This window comes from Aphis gossypii, chromosome 1, assembly GCF_020184175.1.
Source record: "Aphis gossypii isolate Hap1 chromosome 1, ASM2018417v2, whole genome shotgun sequence".
Lineage (NCBI taxonomy): Eukaryota > Metazoa > Arthropoda > Insecta > Hemiptera > Aphididae > Aphis > Aphis gossypii.
Window position 1 is genome coordinate 39,803,174 of NC_065530.1, and position 20,317 is coordinate 39,823,490.

At 26.8% G+C, this 20,317-nt stretch overlaps 1 protein-coding gene across 5 annotated transcripts; it reads left to right on the forward strand.

Moving 5' to 3' along the window:
• The first annotated feature begins 1,244 nt into the window (after positions 1 to 1,244).
• On the forward strand, positions 1,245 to 17,307 carry LOC126548887 (nose resistant to fluoxetine protein 6-like). Of its 5 annotated transcripts, XM_050196949.1 has the most exons (20): positions 1,245 to 1,541; positions 3,513 to 3,642; positions 5,701 to 5,920; positions 6,021 to 6,062; positions 6,140 to 6,861; positions 8,722 to 8,942; positions 9,510 to 9,727; positions 10,006 to 10,100; positions 10,227 to 10,420; positions 11,475 to 11,638; positions 12,375 to 12,543; positions 12,826 to 13,019; positions 13,384 to 13,525; positions 13,612 to 13,804; positions 14,444 to 14,586; positions 14,674 to 14,783; positions 15,261 to 15,496; positions 15,597 to 15,682; positions 16,374 to 16,476; positions 17,119 to 17,307. In XM_050196949.1, the coding sequence occupies exons 5-17, from the start codon at positions 6,537 to 6,539 to the stop codon at positions 15,265 to 15,267; spliced, it is 2,175 nt and encodes a 724-aa protein (XP_050052906.1). In that variant the 5' UTR covers positions 1,245 to 1,541; positions 3,513 to 3,642; positions 5,701 to 5,920; positions 6,021 to 6,062; positions 6,140 to 6,536; the 3' UTR covers positions 15,268 to 15,496; positions 15,597 to 15,682; positions 16,374 to 16,476; positions 17,119 to 17,307. The 5 variants fall into 5 exon arrangements, with proteins under 5 accessions (XP_050052906.1, XP_050052905.1, XP_050052902.1 ...); XM_050196948.1 differs by lacking the exons at positions 15,261 to 15,496; positions 15,597 to 15,682; XM_050196945.1 differs by lacking the exons at positions 6,021 to 6,062; positions 15,261 to 15,496; positions 15,597 to 15,682; positions 16,374 to 16,476; positions 17,119 to 17,307 and having other exon boundaries at positions 6,415 to 6,861; positions 14,674 to 14,787.
• Positions 17,308 to 20,317: the final 3,010 nt, after the last annotated feature.

Sequence of the window (20,317 nt, forward strand, 5' to 3'; positions counted from 1 at the left end):
ATTTCAGTGATCTATAAATAACTCAAAAAAAGTCAAAAATTTAACTGTATATAGATAACACTAACATAAACATTTGGTGAAAATTTCAAGTATTTACAGTGATTAATTTTTGAGTAACAACCATATAAAAAAATCGATTCGGTCGAAAACTGGTTTTGTGTAAAAATTCCCGTTTTTCCGTCATTTTTTTTTTTGTTTTTCTCGATTTTTTTGAAAACTGTTGGAAAATGTTTACTTTTCACCTCTGTAATGCACTAAGGATATTCACTTTTCCATCGGAAACCACCCTTGAAGTTTGAAATTGAAGCATTATTTCGACTAGATATGCTGTACATAGATACAAAAAAAAAAATAAAAAACATATACATCATTGTAAAATCAATACATTCATCACTCCGTTCAGAATCTAAAAAAATGTGTGTTCTATTGATCAATATAAAAGGAGAGAAATATATCGATATATGTTTATAAAATTCATAGCTTACATTAGCTTACAACTATAAAAATTATATTTTAAATGATTTTAATATCAAAATTATTAATTTTTGACTTAATTTTGTAAAATGTACAGAAGTAATTTCGACTTAATTTTTTGAAATAATATTATAATATAATACTCTATGGCACTGTATGCAATAAAAAAGTATTTATTTAATGCTTTATTTTTAAATATGTTTAATGAATAGTCGATTACGTAATTACTTTTTGATTTTAAAAATCATTGTTAATTAAAAATAATCAATAACTTTACTTGAATACATAAATAAGTGATTATCAGAATATAAAAACATTAAAAACTGAAGTTTGCAAAAGAGAAATACAGTAGAACTTCGATTAGTCGCCAGTCTCGGAACTAGAGCTTTAACGGGTAATCAAAAAAACAGTAATACGAGCAACAAACATTTTTTTAAACATATAATACACAATATTTATTCTTTTTCAATAATTATGACTTGCATATTATTGATAATATAATTAGGTACTTTTACTATTAGATGATTTATATATTTTGTAGATTCGTAGAAACAAAATAGTATTTTTTGCCACTTCCATACCATTAAAATAAGAAAAAAAAACTATCTTACATTTTTTTTTTTTGTAATTAAATCTAGTTTTATTTTATTTTTATTTAATTTTGGTTAGTTAATTAGTTTATACATTTTTATTTTAAAAAAAAGTTTTAAAAATATACTTATGTCTTATTGTGAAACTAAAATAACACATAGATACGTCATGATTTTATATTGATCTATAAATTAATTGATTTTAGGCTTGTTTACCTGAGCACATTGACTGTTGAGTACTGAATTGATGTCGACACGCCGTAAACAAAACTTATTCGTTCTCTGCAGTGGATGTCAAAACATCGTACAACACTTGTCATCATTTCTTTTTTCTTAGATCTTCCAATAATACCAACCTGTAACAAGTAATTTGTTCTTACTCCTCCGTACAGGGTAGACCTTTTACTTTGTTAAATTTGCTGTCGTTTGAAATTTCGGCTATTTTTATATTATTGCTACTTGATTTCCGTAATAAAGGTAAGATAACAAACTCATTGTATAAATATATCATTATTACTTGCATTATTATACTATTATTAAAAATTATTATTCGAGATAGGCTCACGTGGAATCTCACTGATTATTTATTGGCAATGAAATAATAATGTTATATTTAGTTATGCTATTATGTTGTATTTCTTGGATTGTCATGTGTTGAATATATAATGTAGTAACTATTTATTATTATTTCATTATTTCTGTACAATCATGCTTTATACATTTTGTTAATTGTATTATTATTTTGAATACGTAGGTACTTTACATTATACAGATTACAGAGTGTTCTTAGTTATTTTATTTAAAAATGTACGAACATTTTATTGCACTGCATAGGAGGGGAGGATAGAATTCAATCCATGTCACAGTTAACGTGTTAAAAGGTAAGGTTAGATTATTCAGTTTTAATTGAATTACGAGCATTTTTAATTCAAGTTATATAATACACTCGTAATTTGCTAAAAATCGAAGTATCGCAAAATCATTATACTGACACAAATATACCTACTGGAATAGTGAAGTGGCGTCCTCTTAATATTATACTGGTGAGTAGGAAGGATTTGTGCGTTCTATCCAAGTTTTTACACGGTAGCTAGCGAGAAAATCCACATAAATTGGTTTTGTTTACCCTGTGGACACAAATTGTACATATAACCTATAACTATTACATTATGACCTAATTTCCTATTATACTGAGTGCAGAATTCACATACTTACATACCCTAAATTTACAAATTCTAAACCCAACGCCTTTGCCCACTAGGTTGTGAGTCTATGAGTTTAATACTAAAAATGCTACTATTTAATTACCATTTTGTGGATATAAATTGAAATAAACAAAATACCCGAATCGAGAATTTTATATAGTAAAACTTTACACAATTTTATTAAAATTTACTATAGGAAAAAATAAACTAAGTGTACTAATAGAACTATCAAACAGTTGGAGCGTAGTGTGAAATATTCGAAAAAAAACAATTTACATCTGTTTAACTATTCTGAGTTATTGTTGTGTGAGCACGCGTGTGTTACCATATTCTATCTTTTATTACCTTATACACAAGTAAGAATTATAAAATGTGTAATTTGTGTTCACGTGGATAAAACGTCCAATTTGTGTCAACCAATTTATGTGGATTTCATCCATAGCCAACATGTAAAAACTTGGATAGAACGCACAAATACTACCTAATCTGGCGGTAAACGGATAATTTTTTTTGTTGATTTTGGCGGAAAAGTGGATCACTACTTATTAATTACACGACCGCAGTTAGCAATCACATTATTTTAATACAAGAACTTATAATTAGTCTCTTATTTATTAAATTTGTTTTTAAATATTTATGTTACGTATTTTTTTTTTTTTACATTGAAATTATCTATATTTTTAGATTCGTAGATCTTTCACCACTTCCATAACATTAAAATAAGAAAAAAAAGCTTTACATTTTTTTTTTTTTTTTTTTTAATTATTATTAAACCTATTATTATTATTTTTATTTATTAAATTGTAGTTAGTTTGCTTATACATTTTTATTTTTTAAAAAAAAATTAAAAAATATACATACTATGAAACTAAATTAATACACAGATACATCGGTATATAATGTTATATTGATTTATAAATTAATTAGGTGTTTTATTGATTCAGCCGTTTTAATATCAATTTCATCGGCTATCGATTTCGCCTGATATTTATCTATATTGATTTCACCGGCAAACGATTCCGTCGAACTTTTTTATTTATTATTCCGCTGACTGTATTAACACATTGCTATTTATAGGAATTCAAAGTTTAAGGATTATTTAACATATTAAATTGTTAAAACTTGCTTCAATAATCATTGAAAATTAAAAATCAATATTGTTTTAAAGTGAAAGGATAAAAATTATTGTTTCTACAATATCAATTAATTTTTACTGATTTGTTATTGCACATTCAAATTTCAGATAATACATAATGTTTTGGTTCACTAAAAAATCTATCTATACATCATGATGTACTTGCATCGTCGAATTGCTAGTGGTGTAAGTGTATAAGGAGTGCTTTGTGCTTTTAAAGGCTTACCGTGATTGGGAGGTAAATAAAACCAATAGCACTATGGTATAATACAATATAATTTATAGGTGATGATCTGTATAATAAGTTATAGTGAGTAACTAAATATTATCGTACAATCGGTGGGATTTTCGATTCGAATTGTTAACAATGGGTGTGTAGCTTTGCAGAAAATACTGTTTTACTTGATATTTTTTAAGCCATCTATGATAGTATATAATTTATATTGTATATACGATATTTTGATGTAATTATTAGCACAGAAGTTCGTACACAACTACGAAATCTTTATTACTTCTTTAACATACTAATATATTTTAGACAGTACTTATTTTCTTTGTGATTAGTTTTTTTATATGACCGACCTTGCAACTCCTGCGTTCGGACAATTACCTAATTATCATATTATTTAAAAAAGTATAATATATTATAATGTTAGTGACGGGTTGCATGAAAAAATGATTAATTTAAATATTTAATGAATCAGTAATATTATGTAATAATAGACTGATATTACAAACGACTAAATCATGTTTAAGGGACCATTAATTCACTATTTATTCATTAAATGTTTAATGATTGTTCATGAAATCCGGCATTAATCATTAATCAAACCCAGAAAACTGAGTGGTAACATAGAAAATATATCCATGGCGCTATCTGTTCAGTTGATTTGGGAAAATTCTAATATACTTTTTTGAAATAAATAACAAATATTATATTTTTTAATGCATTTTAAACATTACTTAATGTTTGTATTCATTTCTTAGGTGATGTCATGTTCAGATTTTGTGTACACAAAATAGTGTAAACATACCTAAGCCATAACCTAACCTAACCTATACAATCGTACAGACATAATATTTTTAATGTGGTGAAAGAATACTATTTATATATTATTAATTATTTAATAGTATAATAAAACTTTGAAAAATGTCTATAATAACTTTTAATTTTTTAGCATTATTTTATTTTAATGTGTTTTTAATATGCACAAGTCTGGGCCCAAAACAAATGAGATGTAGAATATATAATAAAAATAATTGATAACTAGTAATAATTATAATAAAATTATAAATTTACCAATAATAACTAAAGATAAATAATGTTTCAAATAATATTAGCAAAGATCCAGTGTTTAAAGATAATTACAGATTATTAATAGGGGAGCAAAATAATTTGAAGAAGAAAATGGAATAAAAAACGAAGGAGTAAATCTAGTGGGACGAGGTGGAATTTTAAAACTTATTTGAGAAAGATTGAGAAAGAAGGGTAGAGCAGTAAACTACGTTATATAATAACTTTTTTAAAATGATAAACTAGCACTACATCTATGATTGGTAGATAAGACTGGGTAAATTTTAAGTAATGCCCACAAAATATAAAATAATATGTATATGGTTTCGACACAACGATGACCTGTTGTCATTGATTCCGTGTCAATATAATTTTTTTAATTAGTTCACGTGTATGTAAAAAGTTAACACTGACAAATCGTGACTTCCAAAGGTCTATTAAAAATTATATAATTTCACTACCTATTACAACGAATCATTTCGAGATATAAGTTCCGATCAACAATTGCTGTTATGATCTCGATTATAATTTATAAGTCACGGTACGTGATCGGCAACAACTGTGTCAAATACCCTATTGTGTGGATTGGTTACCTTTCCTGATTGTAAAATGTGTAATAAACAATAATATTAAGATAATAATAATTAATATGTAATCTGTAGTGTTATACAAGTATAATATGAATATTATGTAAATTTTACAAACTTCCGATATCAGCATAAATATAATAATTTTTTAATTACAAGTTGCCTATCCCGGAACACTATAATACCCATCTATTATTATACCGGCTACTCTATAATAGTGATAAACTTAAATACTTGACGTATGTAATTATGTACTTTATATTTTATTTTACGGTTGGACAATGAGAGTATAATATAGTACAGGGGTGGCCAAACCGCGGGTCACATCTTATCGTAACATTTTTACAAAAAAATTTTTTTAATATGAATTTATGTATTATATAATAATATAACCTTTATAATCTTTACATTTCAGCTCTTCCATATCTATTAATATATTTGGTGGCTCTTGTCCCTGGCCAGTAGCCACCCCGGATATAGTATATAATACTATATTATTTACATGAATACAATTGATCGATCAATTCACGTACCTGTCCCACTATACATCGACTTGCAGTGTTTGATTTAGAAAATAAACTAGAAGAGGCGGTACTCATCGGCGGATGTTGGATGATCGAGTGTCAACACAAAATGTACTATCACGTAAATCATTAAATTTATTTAATATTTTTAAGTACAAAAAAATATTTTAAACGAAAGAAAAACTTTTTTATTAATTGTTTTTTTTAATAGTTTCTATGAGCAAAATACAATTTCTTATCATTATATTTTATGGTAAGGAATTTTATCAATCAATAATTTTTTCATAGTCGATACGAATGTACAATTAATATTATGGCTATATGTTATAGTTATATTTGCATCAGAAAAGCTGATGATTTACTGAAAATTAACTGTAGTAAATGTTACGTTCTCAGCGTTCCGTTTCAAATAAGTAGAAGGGGAGCGTAAAAAAAAATTTAAAAAGAAGGGGACTTCGTCCATCACACCACCCAAATCAAGCACTGTCGACTTGTATTTTATTCATGAAAAGTTGTATAGATGAAAGATGAAAATCGTTTTATAATATTAGAGTCTATCGTTGAAGTTTTTACATTCAAATTTAATACAACTTTTTTTTAACTAGCCTGTTGTGCCAAGAAAAAAATTTTTACAGTGCCCTAGTGGTGGGTACGAATTTATCGACCGAAAAAAAGAGAAAGACGGTGTGGAGGATAAATAAATTATATTATACAACAAAGGGTTAATATGTCGGTCACGATTGTTGTCGGATTGCTCGCGCTATTGTTGGTCACCCAACTATCCGATGGTCAAATCGATCGAAATTCCGAGGTTGCGATCGAGCACTGTCAAGTAGACGGAATTTCCACAGCTGAAAACGAGCACTGTCAAGTCGACCGTATTCCTGGCATAGGAATCGTGGACGACGGTCTGCCGGGCCCGTGGATATCGGATCTCTTTAACCGAGCACTCTTCAATTTTTCAATCAAACATGTCGGCAGCTCTGCTTGCCGGACTCAATCCGACATGTACGACAGACATTTGCAGAATCATACCAGTTGGGCAGTTAGAAGTGAGTACCAATTATATATTATATAATGACCAACTGCGATATAGTATACCTATATTATGTTATAAGTAAGTGTAAATAATTCATAGCACTTTATTATAATTAATGAGAACAATCCGAAAACCTATGATAATAAAAACTACAGTTGAAAAATGAAAATATTTATGCAATACTGCATTTCAACATAATCGATTTTTATCGTCCTAATTATTAATAATAAAATAATCTGTAAATATAATTAATATTTAATTTTTTTTTCAAAATATTTTGTTTTTATTTGAACTTCCATACTTATTTTGAGTTCTCTATTTTCTTTCGATTTATATTGATAGAAATTAAAATTGTTGTTTCTTAGACAAAAAACTCATCAATTTAGTACGAAATTTTCGATTACAATGACGTACTTAATGTTGATGCAGAGTACCTATATAGTTTAATGAGAAAAGATGATTAAAATGGCTATTACACCCATGGTCTTTTTCCTTTTAAAATAATTTGTTTAATATTTTTAATTTCTTTAAAACTGGCACTTCTGTTGCCTTTATAATAGTTTAATAGTCTCCACTCTGCAGATAATACGTTAGATTGACCAAATTTATTATTATAGATTATTATCATAAGCAAACAGGATTACTATAAGTTACTAATGCTTTTTAAACTATAAATATCATGAAATAATGTACCTAATTAAAATATGTTATTTATGATTCATATATCACATTATTTGTGATTATGCATCCTCTATTCCTGAGTATATTACATTCCAAATACCTTTAGGATTTCAGTCGCTTATCTTAATCTTAAGTTAGTTCTGAATGGTGATTTTATTGAGAAATTTATGAAAATTCCATGGTTTGTAATAGAATACGATTACTAAATAGTAATGATTAAAGTTGACTAGAATGTATGACAAGCTGTCAATCATATTTTGTATTTTTTTTTTATGTAAACATCGGGGGAAATGAGAAATTAATATAAATTTGAAAAAAAAATTGGAATATTGGATTTAATAAGACATTTTAGTAAGTAATGTGTATATATTTTGTTTATATATTAATTAATGTTAATTATTTATAAGACTTGCATTATATTTTCTTTAGATTTTTTAAATTAGGATAATCATAAGCTCTAGGCTCGGAAGTATAAGATTGAGGGAGCGGTGTTAGCAAATGAAGCGATCAAAGGTCATAATCCCTATAGATTTATTATATAATATTATTTATTTGACTGCTAAAATAATAATTAATATTGAAGTAACGCCGTAATGTTATATAATAATACGTTATATGATGTATATTATTATGAAGTAATTAAATTCAATTTTAAACGATTTTCAACTAATATCAATGATTTTACAGATTTTTAAATGGTATAAAATTTATTATATTTTACACTAAAAAAAGTTTGAAGGTTTGAATTATAGTCACATTGATTTAGTATTTAAAATGATTTATGATAATGTTACTTCTATATTTTATACTATTCATGATTAAAAAAATCTCGTACCTGCATTTATTTGAGTTAATTTTCAAACGCTTAACACAGCAGTGCTCACTGCGACTCAGCACAACCTCTAATCAATTAGTTATAAAATTTATTTTTATGTGAGTATTATCACTTTACGTGTAATTGTCGATATCAGTCATAGTTTGTAAAATGTGTCGATAAGTATACAAGAGATAATTGTTGAGTAAAAATATTTGTATACACATCTAGACTAAAATTTGGAATTTTAACTTATGAATAAACAAAAAACAAAATTCTGAATACAGAAACGGTCGTGTACTTACTACGAGTATATTATTAAAGTGTGCGGGCTCATGAGAACTATATGTGTCTAGTTGAACCTTACTTAATTTTCAGTGTCGGAATCTTGGAACCGATATCCGATCGGCCTACTAGCGGGCAACAGGTATGATATGGGAATTTACGACGAATGTGTTGACGTACGTCATCCGGTGATAGGACAGTATTGTTTGTCTGATATAAAACTAAAACAATTGGTAGCTAAAGATTACAGTTTCAACAGAACGGAGGATCTAGATGATTTCGGGAACAAAAATGCCTGGAAAACTGTACTCGGGGTACGTAAATCCAAATACCTAGGTATTATTAATCCTTTTTTTTTGTTTTATATATATAAAAACAAAAATATATAAAGCACTGTAATAAGTATAAAAATTGTAAATTAATGATATTATAAAGTATCTACGGCCACCTAAATCTTATAGCTTGGTCTTTCAAATTGTACATGACACCATTTTAATACACATTATATTACAATAAGCATATACGAACACTAATATAAACCACAATATATACTATAGGTAGATACCTCTAATACGTATACACTATACATAATAATAATATGTTTGATTTTAAATTCTAAACGCTTTAAGAATTACTTAATATTTTTATTTTGTTTTTAATTAAACAGAACTAACTTCTGATCTTAAAAATTATAGATCTCTCTTAATATTATAACAATAATTGTTTTAGAAAATAAAACCGTTATAACCGTTAATAAGAACCTTATTATAAGATCGGTGACCATAAACACATTCTGTATGTAACCGTTAAATAAACTTAACATCTATCAAACTACTTACGTAAGTACTATATATTACTTACTGAGGATTGTACCGTTTCAGTGGGGTGATTATTTGGATAAAGTGCATCGAAATGGGTTGAATTTAGGAATATGTATTCCAAATTCATGTTCGGCGTTAGACCTACAGACTTCAATGCAAAATGAACTAGACAGGGTGTTCTTTCCAGAAGGGATCAAGGCTATTGTCAGAGTGGATCCAATAATGTGCACAATCGGGGGAGACATGTATCCCTATGATAAAAACTTCTATTTGACCAGGTCATTCAATATTATTATTGTTTAATAATTATTTTATTTTATTATTGGTATATCCATAATCTACAATACTTGCATTGTCGATAAACGCCTGAAGCATACAATTTTTTCCTAGTTTAAGGTTTCGGAGATAATTCTAACGATTAACAGGTACCAGGCATAACAGTACACATTTATCGACATAATAATAAGATTGTGTTAAGATAGAAGATAGAACCTACAATTACTAGGTATATGTGTAAGATAAACACGTTCATTTGTTTGTTGTTATATTTTTTCAGCATATTTTTGTTAATGCTTGTTTTGATTTGCTGTGGAACAACATTGTATCACTTCATAAGAATATCATACAATAAAAATCCAAAAGAAACCCCCAGTGAGTGATATGATTTAATATAAACAATAATTTTAATTTATGCAGACAATATGTTAAACCAAATTTGTCAAAATTCTGTGCATTGTTTGTTGTATAATATTAAAATTTATTTTATATTATTTACAGATGAAAGTGTTGGTTTATTTTGCGAAACATTTTCATTGATTAATTCAAGCAATGGATTATTAGAATTCGATAAGGACAACGAATTGAATTCATTGTATGGTTTTAAAGTATTAATGATGATGATGGTTTTATTATGTCATAGTTTATTTTATTCATTCTCAAATCATCCACATAATCCTAAATTCATGGAAAGTGTAAGGAAAAAAAAATTAAGCATAATTTATCATAACAAATAAGATATAGTTGCGCATTGTATTTAAATTTTGAAGCTAAAATGAAATTACGAATATAATTATTATTATGTTATATACAAAAAAACCTATTCAACGTAAAAGTTGATTAACTTAAAAATGGTTAATTACTTCATAATCTATAATATACTTTATATAATATGTATGTCTACAGAAATGCTTTAGTTTAGAATTTTAATTAGAAATTAAAATGTCTGTATACTAATATCAAATTATATTAAATAATTAAAGCGGATTTATGAGTACATATATTATTTCTTAGAAACTGAACGGCTCCGATGAATGCATTAGCTTTAAAATATTATGCGTATCCGAGTGAGTATATTTCATTTTGAAGTTAGTTTCGTGTAAAAAATTGGATTTAGCTTAGAATCTAACCAGAACTATCAGAAATTTTAAAGGTTTAGAATGTTTAGATGCTTAAATTAAAAATTTTTAGTATTTCACCAAATAACCCGTAAAAACATAAAAAAGGAATTTTTATGAAAATTCGGTTTTCTTAAAACCAACTCTGGGATAACTCAAAAAAAAAAAAAAAAATATCGGTACATAGTTCCTTTTTATACATAATGTTTATATGATAATTTTCCAAGTATAATATAATTTTAAAAATATTCTATCTCTTCTTAAACTATTAATTATAAAAATTAATAATTTTCAATTTTTAAAAAATATTTTTTATAAATATCATTTTTTATAATTATTTAATGCGTAAATTGGTTGAAAATCGATTACTAAGTTTTTCATAACTTGGAATTAATAATTGCACATTTATTAATTAAAAATGAAAATTTACAATTTTGTTTGACAAGTGTTTAATTGTTTAGAATTTGAATTTTGACAATATCCGTAAAATGTTGAAAATGTTGTTATTAAAAATATCATTTTTGTTATTATAATATCAATATATTATTCATCATAGCTCTGCTCAGAATCTATATAAAATTAAATTTAAAAAAGTAAACATCATTAATAATTAGTTCTACAACAATTACAGATATATGTAAATGGACCAGATAGTTTATTAATTTTGGGAAATATAGTCGATCCGTTTTTTTTTGTAAGCGGATTCCTTATGTATCTGAATATGTCTAAATCATTTCAAAAAGCTGAAAACGGATTAAAAAAAATTATTTCAGCAATCATCAACCGTATGTTGAGGTGAGTTATAACAACTAATTTAAAAGTGGATAAAATGTCACAAGTTTTCGAACTAAGCTTATATTTATCTGAAAAATCAATATACATAGTCAATTATAATATTTGATTTTTATCATTTTATTAACACCTCGGTTTGTGACCTTTATTTAAAATATTCAGACAGCTCTATGAATTCATATTATTTTTATTATTTTTTCGATATGGGAGGGGGTATTGAGTGGGATATTTCCTAGTTCCAACTGAATCTGTTTTTTTTTTAATATTTTTAAAAACATCTTTTAACTCACCATTTCAAATTTTTTAATTTTTAATTTTATATTAATACAAGTTTGTTTAATAGATAACAAATTAAGTGTTTTCTTTGGGTGGAGGTTACCAGTTCGAATACGGTTTGTTCGAATGTAAGCTAATCGAATGGTCATATGTTAAAAATGTTTTGTATGTACTATGTATACGAAAGATCAGGAGATTTTACACGTCTTTTCATTTTTAATAATTAACACCTGACAAGCATTGTCTATTTTTAATTACAAAATAATAATAAAGTATAATACGATTTAATATAATTATTAATATTTGTAGATAACTCTGTAGATTTGTAGTTAATATTACCTATAGTAAACACCAAAATATGTGTGATAGACAAATTATTTGATCAGTAGGTATGTTGACAATTAATTGTATTATAATTTATATAATTTATAATAATACATTGTTGAATCGACTTGTCTTGTAGGTTATTACCGGCGTATTGCACAATAATGGCGATCACATCGCATATCTTACCACATCTTGGAGACGGACCGCTGTGGCCCAAGATGATATGGGAAGAAGCAGAAATTTGCAAAAATTATTGGTGGACCAATTTGTTGTTCATAAGCAATTTTATTGATGTCAAATATGGAGTAAGACCTGATTAAATAATACATATTATATTAATTTAATCGATTATTATAATTTATTATTTATTTATTGTCTTTTTGTGTCTTCGTCAAAGGTGTTTATTGTGTTTATAGAATATGTAAGAGTTTAGATTAAAGATTAAATATTATAATATAGACAAAAATAATCATAGGAACATTTTTATAAATTATACTAACTAAATTGGTTGTATATGAATATTTAACTATACCTACTATTTTTATATATTTTATGTCTAATTTAAATGACTAAATTTGGTATTACAGTGTCTCATAGTAAACTATTATGTGTCTTGTGACGTTCAGTTTTTCATCGTTGGAGTCATAATTGTTTACGCTTACATGAAAAACACTAAATACGGGATCAGGTTACTCGCTTCGATACTGAGTTTGTCGTTATTCGTACCGTTTCTAGTAACGTTTTTGACGAAAAGATTTGGAATAGATATGTTATATATTACGTAAGTAAAATGTAAAATGTAATATTATAATTATTAATAAGAGATACTACTAAGGTACTTATAATTTCTTAAGAAATCGTAAACACGAACAACTACTACAGTACCTAGGTGAATTATTCAAATATAAAAAATATTTAGAAATTAAATAGTATTACTTGTTTACTGTGTCATAAGAAGATTTTAAGCCTATAGATACTTAGTACATATAATAAAATTTCTAGGTACCTATCTGTTTAAGCCATCGCTGTAGCGACTAGCGAGTCCTGATGATTTTAACCTGATTTTACTAATAAAATTATAGATTATATAGTTACTAGGTATTTATAGAAAATAACTAACTTATTAAATGTAAAACTTACTTCAGTTATATAGAAAACTTTAGAATTTTCATGTCTTCAAATAAGTCGTACAGATTAAGTTATATGCGAGCCACACCGTTCTTTAGTGGTTTAGCTACGAGCATTATCGTAGAAAAGTTGAAAGAAAAAAAAGTAATATTTTCACGCGTAAGTATTTATTTTTACTATTTACCCACAATCGTATTTTAAATTAATATATTTAAAAAATTTAACATCATCAATTTTGTACATAGATCACAGTCTATGGCGGGACTTTCATTGTTTTCGTAATTTGTATTAGTGCTCAGCTTTATGGTACTAAATTTTACACTTGGCAGAGACATTATTATCCGTTGGAACATGCTCTGTACAAAGTCGTCAATAATTGTACGTTGACGGTATTGTGCATGTGGTGTTTCATTTGCTTTTTCACGTTTGGATATTATGGTAATATAAATTGGATTATAAAAATAGATCTTAATTGTTTTACTGATATTATAGGGAGCTAATGTGCGAAAATGGTTATTACTCACATCACTAAAATATAGTAAACGATATCGACTTTTGTAAATTATTCGTAGGTCAATTGTTAATACTAATACAAAACATAATAATAATATGAAAGCCATTCTTTATTTATTATGATTTAATAATAATAATAATAATATAATATAGTCAATATTGTATTCATAAATTGTTATTCTTAGTGATTATTATTATAGGATACCGATATAGGACCTTCGAAAATATTAGGGTTAACCCGTACAGTTTATCTTGGCAATCTGCTGACGTCACAAACCATCATCATCGTTGGTATTACCATTGATTATAAATAATAGTATTTATAATCAATAGTATTACTTTACATTAAACATTTACAAACGTATCTTTTTTTATAAAACAACATTCAACTAGGTATTTAATCATTTAATGCTTAACTATTATACACTATACACCACGAACGAATTAAATTCATACGATGCATATAATATAAGTAGATATACCTATTGCATAATGTACTTCCGTAATTCGTAATTATAAATAAGTGATAGGTATAATTTATTCTAACGCTGTATTATTTTACAGGCCCCTTTAGACATGTACTCAACAACAGACTTGTAATGGTTTTGGGAAGACTTTCGTATTCAGTTTTTATGGTAAACATCACTGTCATTATGGTGTCTCGGAGTTCACTAAGATTGCCGTCTTACCTTTCGGTAAAATCCTTGGTAAGATATATAGTACCTAATCCATTTTTTCTATTGGATAACGTTTATGTGACATGGAACTTATTGGTACATTGTATGTGTTTTTAGACTGATAATTGGATAACGGATACATTTAAGTGTTATCTGATTGCCTTACCATTATACTTAGTAGTCGAAGCGCCATTCAATAAAATTATTAAACGATGGATTAGACTAGGGTAAATATAATTGTTTTGTTCTGTATGAAAAAATTTGTTTTTTTTTAGTTAAAAAAAAAGTAGGAAATGATAAATATCTACCTTGCATAAATTGAATATACTAAAACAGTTGATTTGAAAATAAAAAAATTCCATAATATATTACGCTATTATTTTTTTATTTTTACCATATTATTTATACAAACTATCAAATAAATTGTGTGTTATGTAATTAAAGTGTTATGGTTTCCATCCACTATTCCAAAAAAAAAAATCAATTAGTCTATAGTATCTGTGGTTTAATTAATAAAATTTAGTTTTATTAAAAAAAATATATAAATTATTATAGTATGTGAACACAGCAGGTTTAAAAAACACGATACTTTTATGGCTATATATGGTTTTCCATGTGGTTTTATTAAGATACTTCACCATATTTATTCTAGAAATGAAGTTGTATTTGTCGTTTATCATCATTGTTAATTTATTGTGTTTAAGAAATTAATATTCTCCCCAAGCTAATATTCTTCAATAAGGTTAGCCAAAGGGTGTATTTCTCAATCAAACATGTCAGCAACTCTGCTTTCCGGACTCAATCTGACTTGTACGACAGACATTTACAGAACCACACAAGTTGGACCAGTGGCGTAGCCAGGGGAGGTGATGAAGGGGTTGCTGCCCTCCCCGACATTTTAAGAAAATTGAAAAATTATTTTAATGGTCTAAGAAAAAAGGTACAAAAGTCTTAAATTGTATTTTTTTAAATTGTCATAGCTTTTTTTATTTTTTATGTATTAATAATACTTCGGTATTTGCATGTTACACTTATGGAAGAACCTAGTTAAACCGCCGCTGTGAAAAAATTGATTGCCTCCCCCGAAGAAAAACCCTGGCTACGCCACTGAGTTAGGCAGTTAGAAGTGAGTACCGGTCCCGATCATAGATATTATATAATAACCAACTGTGGTATAGTATACCTATACTATGTTATAAGCAAGTGTAAATAATTCATAGCACTTTATTATAATTAATGAGAACAATCCGAAAACCTATGATGATAAAAACTGCAGTTGAAAAATTAAAATATTTATGCGATACCGTATTTCGACCAAATTGATTTTTATAATGCTAATTATTTATAAAGAAATAATCGTTATTTTCGTCCAACATTATCCATAACTATATTTTCTATATTATACACGATACCAATAATTTTTTTTTATTTCAAAATATTTTGTTTCTATTTGAGCTTTTCCTACATATTTCGAGTTTTTTACTTTATTTCGATCTGTGTTGATGAAATTTTTGTTTCTTATACAAAAAACTTTTCAATTTAGTACAATATTCCTCATAATATTTATATAAATATAAAAATATTGAAAATTTATATAGACTCAATTATTTTCTATGTAAAATTAAACTTAAAATATATAGACTATATAATGTTGAAACTCATCTCAAGTTATTTGCCCATCTTTGGCATGTATTTTAACTATCATCCTCTATAAATTGAAGCTGATATACCATTTCCAATAAATTTAAATAAAAAAAAGGCACATCTGATGGTTTATTGACTGTGGGAAATATAATCGATCCGTTCTTTTTTTTTAGTAAGCGGATTCCCCGTGTATCTGAATATGACTTAGTCCTTTCAAAAACCCAAAGACGGATTAAAAAAAAATATTTCGCAAATTATTAAACGGATGTTGCAGAGGTGAGTTGTAACGGGTAATTTAAAAATTCAAACAATTTCATTGCCAAAATTTTCGGACCGGACAATATGTATCTGATAAATCAATTATCACCGTCTTACTATACAACACGGTGAAGATTGTACACTAGTAGTTTAATATTATTGATCTTTAAATTTTTCTAAACATCTCGGTTTTTACTAGGCTTTATTTAAAATATTCAGACAGTTCTACGAATTATTATTATTTTTATTTATTTTTTGGTACGTGAAGGGGGTATCAAGTAGGATATTTCCTACTGAGTCTGGTTTTTTTTTTAATACTTTTAAATACATTTTTTAATTAACCATTTCAAATTATTTCGTTTTTAATTTTATAGTAAGTATTGGTTTGATTAGTAGGTAATAAATCGAGTATTTATTTATACACATCTTTTCATTTTGAAATTCTAAATTTTAAAACAATAAAGTATAATACAATGTTTGATACAATGAATATTAGTAGGTAGCTAAAGATAACTCTGTAATTTCTTAGATAATATATTTAACACCAAATTTGTGATAGGGCAAAATATTGGACGAGTACTTAAATTTTATGTAGACAATTAATTGTATAGTATGACTTATAAATTATAATATATTGCTGAATCAACTTGTTTTGTATAGATTGTTACCAGCGTATTGCACAATGATGGCGATCACGGATCATATCTTACCATATCTTGGAGACGGACCACTGTGGCCAAAGATAATATGGGTAGAAGCTGAAATTTGCAAAAAATGTTGGTGGGCTTATTTGTTGTTAAAAGCAATTTTATTAATGTCAAATATAGAGAAAGACATGGTTAAATAATACATATTTTATTAATATAATCGATTATTATAATTTGTTATGGATTTATTGATCTTTTTGTGTCTACGTCAAAGGTGTTTATTATGTTTGTATAATGTTGATTATAAATTATAGAGTAAAACAAGCATAAATTTTCATAATTTAGACCTACATATAATAAATTGATTGAATATGAATATTTATCATAATATTTTTTTATGTATTTTATGTTTAATTTAAATGACTAAATTTGGTATTACAGTGTCTCGTAATAAATTATTACGTGTCGTGTGATCTTCAGTTTTTCGTTGTTAATTATTGTTAATATTGTCATGTTGGAGTGGAAGGCGTCGTACATACGAACTACTTGTAAGTCCTTAAGGTTTAATAGATGCAACACAAAATACATCAGCGAAACAGGTTATAGTTAGAACAATTTAGAATTATATAACAATGTATGTATAACGTCGATTTATGCACATATTATTTTAATATAATATTTGATTGAAATTGTATTGATTTGGAAAAATCACTCTTATAATCCATACGTAATATACTATGAATAATTTTATGGAAATTCCAAGATAAAGCAAAAAAAAACAGATGATGGTATATTATTAGTAATCTATAATATTAATGACATATAGAAATATAATATATAATTATTTAAGTATGTTAGATGTGATAATGAAAAATTATAATATCAAAATATTATAAATATTGTGCTCTTATTATGTACGAGTATACAAGTAGGATAAGGAATTATTTACGTTTGAGTTTTAACCATCTCTTTTTAATTTTTATAACTAAGGTTTAAATATGTAATACAAGGTTCTTTATAAGTAGTTCATACTGAAATTAAAACATCTAAAAATATCTATAAACACAAATGATTTAATTAGACACTTATAGTTAAAATTTGGACGAAACTTGATGGTTAATCGAAGAATAACAATTTCAATTGTTTTATCATATAATTCAAAAATACTATTTGTAGGGACTTGTAGCATAATATTATAATTTTTTTTATTTTATTATTAAAAGAATATTACCCAGGTGTATTTCTTGACATCATCTAAATCGTCTCTGGCATGATGGATATTGGATTCATGTTTAAATTAAAATCGTTTCTATTAGCTTCAGTTTTCTAGGGTTGAAGTACCACAAGGAAGTGATTTATCAGTTTATTATCTATTTAATCTCAGAAAAAGTCACACAACTCTAGCAACTTATGTTGACGATACAGTTATTCTATTATTAAAAAAAGACTCAAATATAGCTGACCACACTATTTAATATCACTTAAACCAAATCTCAAATTAAGTTACACGAAAATAAATCAGTTCAAGTAAATTTCGCTCTCAACAAAAATGTCTGCTCTCAACTATCCATCAATAACATTCCCATACCAATTAAAATATAACCATATATTTAGGGGTCTTTTTGGACAAAAGACTAACCTGAGCCTAATGTAAAAATACAAAAGAAAACAATTTAACATTCACATACACTTTCTCCTCCTATTATTGTTCTCTTCAATGAATCCGACAAACAATATTTTAGAATTTAAGACAGTTAAATTACTTTCTGGTCATATGATATTCAAATCTGTGACCAAACCAAACCCTTAAACAGTCAAACATAAGATCAATTCAAGCCTTTCAATTCATATGTCGTAGACGAATCACTGAAACCCCATGGGCCATGGTACATGACCAACAATACTCTACATACAGATTTACAGATACTAACAGTTAGCTATCCTTCACTACAAAAATTTTGATTCCAAACTCTATTCAAACCAAAATTCACTAATATATCATTTGTCATCAAACGCCATTCCTAGTAACCCACTGAGAATTTTTAAAAAAAGTTGCCAAAAGGCATCCCTAGATTAGAAAAAAATGGTTTTCCTGAACCAATCTAAATTAGAAGGTACTATTGTTGAATGGCTAACTTCATCAAGCCAATCAAACCAATTTTATACTTTATTTAAATCATTTTCATATTATAGCATATTTTATTTTTTTTATAGATTGTGAATAATGTATTTTAAATAATAATAAAAAAAAAAAAAATTATGAACAATAATACATTTTCAAAACGTTTAGATATGATTTTTTACTATTGCCTATTTATGTCACAATCTTATTCATACTGCATGTTTTATGGTATGTTATTGTTATTAACTCAAAAGTTAATGTATAATAGTTATTTTCTTAATGGTACTGCGTACTAGTGTACAACTACAATTATTTTATCATGATACTGATCATCGAATAATCTAATACATTTACATATATAATATACTCACATTATAACCTCTGTTTATTTCAGGTATACGGTGTATCCGATAGGATAGGCGAAGAATTAATGTGTGCCAGCGTCGTCGTCAAAGAAGGGGTTTCGGTCACCGAAGCAGACATAAAGCGTACAGCAAAGGAAACGTTTGTTAGTGCATCAGCTTGTTTTTGAAATGACGAATCTACGGAGATAATACTCGACGGTTCTATCTGCTTAAAGTTTTTATTTTCAGATCACCATTTTAAGATCCCCAAATACATATTCATCGAAAATCGCGTTTCCGAAGACAACGTCGGATAAAGCGTAAAAATATCGATTAAGAGTAATGGCGATGCAATAGATTTCGAGCTTGAGCTAATCTATAGTTATTTTATAATACTAATGTCAGCAATAATCTATGTATTATAATTACCTATTTATTCACATCGTTATACCTACTACTTTACTTTGAGCCAAGCCTGTAGTTGATTAAAATAAATAAGTATTCATAATACGGTTGCAAACATTCGATGCGAATCAGGCTGTTGTGATTGATTTTTGTTTATAATTATTATAATAGCTAAGCTGTAAGTTATCATAATATTACCATACAACAGCTATACAAACAGGAAGCCATCACTTTTACAAAGTTCAATAGGTGTTAGACTAAACAAACGTATTGTAATATTTATTGGTGTTGTACACCATTTTTGTCTTTAATAAAAAAAAGTCGTCTAACTACAGAATTAT

What these genes read in the sequence shown, in the direction of transcription:
- LOC126548887 (XM_050196948.1), top strand. Translation starts at nt 6,537, where the DNA reads ATGTCGGTCACGATTGTTGTCGGATTGCTCGCGCTATTGTTGGTCACC. An exon ending in ATCATCAACCGTATGTTGAG is followed by an intron (nt 11,639 to 12,374) that starts GTGAGTTATAAC and finishes CTTGTCTTGTAG; the next exon opens with GTTATTACCGGCGTATTGCA. An exon ending in AAACGATGGATTAGACTAGG is followed by an intron (nt 14,784 to 16,373) that starts GTAAATATAATT and finishes CTTTTTTTTTAG; the next exon opens with TAAGCGGATTCCCCGTGTAT.